This window comes from Glycine soja, chromosome 8, assembly GCF_004193775.1.
Source record: "Glycine soja cultivar W05 chromosome 8, ASM419377v2, whole genome shotgun sequence".
Taxonomy (NCBI): Eukaryota; Viridiplantae; Streptophyta; class Magnoliopsida; order Fabales; family Fabaceae; genus Glycine; species Glycine soja.
In genome coordinates this window covers 43065708-43071707 of record NC_041009.1, presented here as the reverse complement: position 1 = coordinate 43071707, position 6000 = coordinate 43065708, and the positions used below count along the sequence as shown (strand labels likewise).

The window sequence follows — 6000 nt, the reverse complement described above, 5'->3', positions numbered from 1 at the left end:
TTGAAGCTATCAAGACTAACTTGGAGTGGAGTCTAGATGTACATTGACATCAACCAAAGATAAATATTGCTTGAGTTATCTTTCTCAAGCCTAAATTTCTAATAAGTTCAAGAAAACATATCCTTTACATAGTATATCGTAAACAAAATATATTCTTAGCGCGCATATATATATATATATATATATATATATATATATATATATATATATATATATATATATTATCATACGAAAATATACATTTTGATCGATCTTAAAATATTTTAAATTTAAATTTAAATTTTATTTAATCATAAAATCTTTAAGAACTTATCAAATAGAAAATTAAATATTTTAAAGATTTAATTTATAATATGATTTTTGTACAAACAAGAGGTAGATGACCTATTTTTAGGGTAAAATAATATCTTCAATTGCATCTCCATATATAATATTTACTATTACTTTTAATATATAAACTCTTATGAGCCAATTATGTAAGAATCTTATTAAATAAGTTCTTTTGTAAAAAAAAAAAAAAATTCTTACAAGGAATTTCTTCTGTAAGAGTTTACGAAAGAACTTCTTTCGTAAGATTTTTACGAAAGAGGTTCTTCCGTAAAAAAAAATTCTTATAGAAGAACTTTTTCTGTAAGATTTTTATGGAAGAAATTCTTCCATGAGTTACGGAACTCTTATGAAAAAAATTATTCTGTAAGAGTGAAGGGTAAAATTGGAAAAATGGAAAAATGTTTGGTGCACTAGCAATATTGCTGGGTGCACCTAGCAACACCCTAATTAAAATTGTTTATTCTTTTGGTTATTTTATTATAAAGAAGATATAATTGGAAGATAAACAATGGTAGATAATTATAAGGGTACTACTTTCTGCACCCTTTTTTTTAATGTACCTTATTTCTATGTTTTTGTACTTTTCCCCTAAAAATTCTTAAAACTTAGTTTTGGAATGTATTTTTTAATATATTTAATACACTGCAGAAACTAATTTCTGGAACATCTACTAATTGATGAAGTTCTTTCAATGTTTATAAATTCCGAATATTAGTTTTTTAAAAATTGTATTTTTGAAACAGACTGGAAGGAGGAGCAGACGAGGCCCAACCCTTTTCAGTTTTTTTTTCTCTCATAAAATTTGATGTATAATATCAATCATTAAGATAAATGTGTATGTCAAAATTTACGAATAAAACAGTAATCTTTGATATGAATATCATAAATCAATTTGATTTTATATTATAAAAAAGAACCTTAATTTTTTTTTATTTTAACAGCCATCAATTAATTCAATCGTTTTTACGAGATCAATTAATTTAATTCTTTATTATTTTAATAACCATGATATTATTAGTAAATTTGATTTTCAACTAAAAAAAAAATTTATTCTAAATATTGAAAACTGTGAATTAATGTCATCCCGTTTGACTAACTAATTTCATCTCGTCTGCTCCCCCTTCCAGTTTCAAAAATCCCTAATAATATACACTAACATCAAAGATTAAATTGACTACAATTGTGTAAAGTCACAAATTATATTCTCATTTTTGCAATATTAAGAACCAAATTTACCAACAGCATCAACTTAATTTTCATAATGTCAAGCACAAAGTTGATCTATGGTACCAATTTTGAAGGACCAAATTCATAATTTTCTCTAATATTTATCCAGTTACAGCCTTTCTTATAGTTTTCTAGATCTGTCTGTCCATGCTTACAGAACAGGAAGAAGAGTCCTCAAGGTTCAGCTTTAATAACTTACCAGGCACAATATTGATTTGAATCTTCAACATAATGTTAAACAATTCATTTTCAATAAAACTCAATCCATGGTCGCTAGAAAACTAATCTTGTATCAGATATTCTAATAAAGTTTTGTCTAATTGGTCCTCTTGTTCTCTCATTTAGCCATATCAGCAACCTTCTAATCATGGATCCATCCATGACCTTGGCAATGAAGATCCGAATATTTGGTGGAGCAATGTTTTCTCTCTTTTGCCTAGCTTGTTTACGCCATAGCCTCGAAAAACTCCTAATTTCAATGCTTCTCTTCCTTCTTCCACCGCACTTTTCCTCACAGCTTTCAATAAAGATGAACCATGAGGAATTTCACTTTTTTCAGCTTTTCCCGTTTCGTGTGCCATCTTGTCTGTTTCTGCCCCTACTTTCTCTTCAGGTTGATGACTCTTGGCTCCATTCGCGTTGGCGCCTGCACGATCATCACGATCACTATTTCCCCACCATTTATTTGATGTGGTCGATAGGCCTTCTGATGGAAATCCACACTTGAATTCATCCATTGTTGATATTGCTTTGGTCAACCCAGAGTTGACCACATTCTGTGTACGCCCACTTTCAATGTTCTTGTTTCCATGCTGATGTGAATTCTGAAGCACTGTAACACCTTGTGCTTTGGCCCTCTCATCATTTGTTTGTTGTAAGACACTGCAGTCAAACAACAAGTTAACATAGACTAATTATAATGGATAATAAAAAAGGTTAGAAAGTCTACACCTATTATTAGTCTATGCAGCATCTACATGGAAGTTTCTGCTGAATACACTACCAAGTTTTCATATCCGTGCCATTCAGATAAAAGTTTCATTTTTGTTTCACAATATTGTTAAACCTTGGGAAACCTCAAGAGAAATCTTAAGAACTAATTTGATTTCAAAGTTCAATATTAAACAATGCTTCTGAGGGAATTTGAACTAGGTAACTTCTCCATATACGGAGATTACTTGCCACAACCCAAGCTACAATGAGTAGTTGAATAATTTTGCATTGTTAAATTTTGTAAGGATATGATGACTTCACAATCACACAATACAACAGGAACAATGAAAATAGCAAAGAAGAATAACATATGAATAATTAGAAATACATATTCCCTTCTCATAATACATGAAAGTAATGAAACCGTTAGCAATGAGAAAGAAGTATACGAACAAAGCATAGGATAACCCAAAAAAGTGAAAAGAAAAAGGACAGCCAAGAAAACACATCAGGTAAGCAAAGCTTTCCAAGCTCTCCACTTATGCAACAAAGAAAGCTATCCATAGTTACCATTATCTGAACTGAGAACCAGAAAGAAGGCAATAAGACCACTTTAGCTCATTAAAGAGGCAACCACAAGAAATAACCGTTTCTATTATTCTCCAACCATAGTACAATAGACATTAGGTAACATCATATACAACATATGAAAAAGTGCTCCTCTCTGGACAAATCCTACATTTACCAAAAGCACCAAAGAAGTCTACTCTTTCAAATAAATAGTTTTAGTGAGTGTAAAAACAAAAGGCTGTTGATTTAAAGAATCATACAGACACATAACATAAATAATGAACTGAATGTGTAGCATATCATGACCATATTTTTTTTTTCCAGACAACTTCTAACAAAATACAATTTTTGAGGAACGAACCTCATACACACATTTGGACTGAAATGTCTAGGTGTACATAAGAAGGTTGAAATATGAAAACAAATTCTAGAATATAATTGTTATGAAACAGACATCCCTATGAGCTATGATAAAGGGATATCAGTATAGTATTTCAGAAAATAGGAGCTGATTGATGATGAAAAAACTGGCTTCAACAAAATAGTAAAAACCAATGGAAATAACAAACTTTGCTAGACTTTAAAACTTACCTTTTGTTGTTGCCACTTATCAAAACCATTGTCACGATGAAGTTCTGTTATTAACACAACACTTAAAACCCCACCTGCACCATAAAGTTTGATAAACCATAAATTCTAAATGATACTCTAAAACACTATAAACAAACAAACTTGTCAAAACTATAGCATGTGCTAGTTTTCAAAATCTTGTTGGTGCACATAGACACAACAATATATCAACTATCAAATGCCTATGTATGAGTATGACCAACACTTAAGTACATGCTTTTGTTAAGCTGTTTAGGAAAACACCATAATCAGGTGTGAGAAGAGAAAACAACGGACATAGATAGAGTGATGAACATCATCTGTTCAGAAGTGACCACAAAGATAAGAACACAACCTGCTACATAAGTAGCTTCACTACAAAGTCTTCGCCCAGAAGGAAATAATAACCCATGCTTATTTCAAATTTTCACTTCCCTATCAAAGAAATACATTCATAAAATTTACAAAATTTCACCTTTTGATTCTTAGATTCTCTTCCCAGCTTTTCTATTGCTAATGCCAAACACGGTCTTTGCTTCATCCCTCCCCCCCCCCCCCCCCGTTGTCAAACAAGCTAAAATGTTGGAAGATTACATAACAATTACCAATAGAAAGAACAAAAGGGAACAACAAAATAAAATAAAAATAAAATTTTGCTGGTTCTTCTTCCTCACAGGTTTGGTGATTTAGGGATTCTTTTTGGTTGTTTAAAAAAATAAAAAAAATTAAACATTAAAACAAAAAAGAAAATAAAAACATAATGAAAGGGGGGGGAAATAGGTAACTAAAAATGTGGGTAGAAAGAAAAAGAATTCCAAAGAAACACCCAGAAGCAGAAAACTTAGAATTTCGTGCTATGATCTAAAAAAGGCATTTTTAAGCGAATCGAAGGGTTTTGCGGGTTACCTAAGACAGAGTGAGCGCTTTATAGATATCAACTTCCAGTTTCAGACACTTTCAGCTTCAACTTTGAACAATTGCGTTTTAGTGTGTGAAACCGAACTGAACTCAAGTCTGAACCAATTCAAGTACGGATATGTTTGCTTGTGTTGTCCTATGGACGATAATGGAATTTACGATATTGACCTTGAGGTATATATATATATATATATATATATATATATATATATATATATATATATATATATATATATCGCAACATTGGTCTACTAAGTATATCCATAATTAATTTCTGAAAAAAAAAAAACTGATTGACCTAAAGATTTCTCATCCCAATTTTGTTTTTTCTATCAATGGTGCTATACAATTATATCTATCTACAATTGGGTAATTACTACTACTACTAGTAAGTTTTAAACAAATTATATGATAGATGTATTTATTTTTAAGTTTTAATAATTTAAGATTATGACTGTCAAAAAAAAAATTTAAGATTATGAAGTATTTCAGATTAGATTAAAAGAATATATTCTTATTGTCTTCCTTATATATATACTAATAAATATATTTGAAATGTGTTTTTTTTTTTTATCTTTTTACTATGACAATATCAAATGTATTTTAGTTTATTTTTTATTATTATTATTTTAAATTGACATATGTTTGCTAGTAATTATAAATAAGTATTTTATATATGAAGACTTTCATATAAATGCTTTAATGAATACTTTTCTTAATGTATAGAAAAATAAATTAAGGTTTAACTGCACCTTTATCTATGGTAATAATACGATTTTTATATATCATTTATTTTTTTGTTAAATATTTTACCTATTTTTCTGACAATGGGTTTTTGAAAACTGTTGACTGAACTTATTTTTCTGATGATCATTTAAACTTGGTCTTTAAGGAGATAAGCTCTCTACAAAAATGGTTTGTGATTTTTTTTTTAAAATCACACTTCAATCTTCCTTATTGTCATTTGTCTCTATAGAGTGGATTAAAATATGAGAAATAATTTAAAAAAAGAATAAATAGAGTATAAATGAAATTAAATGTTGAATTGTATTGAAAATTTCTAAGTGAGAAACATATTGAAAATAATATTGTAAAGTTATAAAAATACTAACATACCCCTATTAATATTTGTTTTTTTTATTAATGTGAGTTAGGTTAATTAGTAAAAAAAGACATAAGGCATAAACATAAATATAAACTTTTCACTTTTTCCTAAGACATGTGAGAGCGAGACCACCTTCACACAAATTAAATTCCTCCCAAATCATCTCTACCGAACTAACAAAAAAATATCTATTGTGACTCATCGCCCCAAAATATTGGCTAACAAACAACATTATTATACCAACCTCATGTTTACTAACTTTATTAAGATCATCACATTCGAAATATTTTCACTAAGGTATGATGGTT

General features: G+C 29.2%; 1 protein-coding gene across 2 annotated transcripts; it reads right to left on the bottom strand.

The window, feature by feature from the left end:
• Positions 1-1561: 1561 nt before the first annotated feature.
• On the bottom strand, positions 1562-4718 carry LOC114423354. Of its 2 annotated transcripts, none has more exons than XM_028390083.1 (3): positions 4576-4718; positions 3652-3725; positions 1562-2439 (listed from the first exon to the last, which is right to left on the bottom strand). In XM_028390083.1, the coding sequence occupies exons 2-3, from the start codon at positions 3678-3680 to the stop codon at positions 1923-1925; spliced, it is 546 nt and encodes a 181-aa protein (XP_028245884.1). In that variant the 5' UTR covers positions 3681-3725; positions 4576-4718; the 3' UTR covers positions 1562-1922. The 2 variants fall into 2 exon arrangements, with proteins under 2 accessions (XP_028245884.1, XP_028245885.1); XM_028390084.1 differs by lacking the exon at positions 4576-4718 and adding an exon at positions 4145-4201.
• Positions 4719-6000: the final 1282 nt, after the last annotated feature.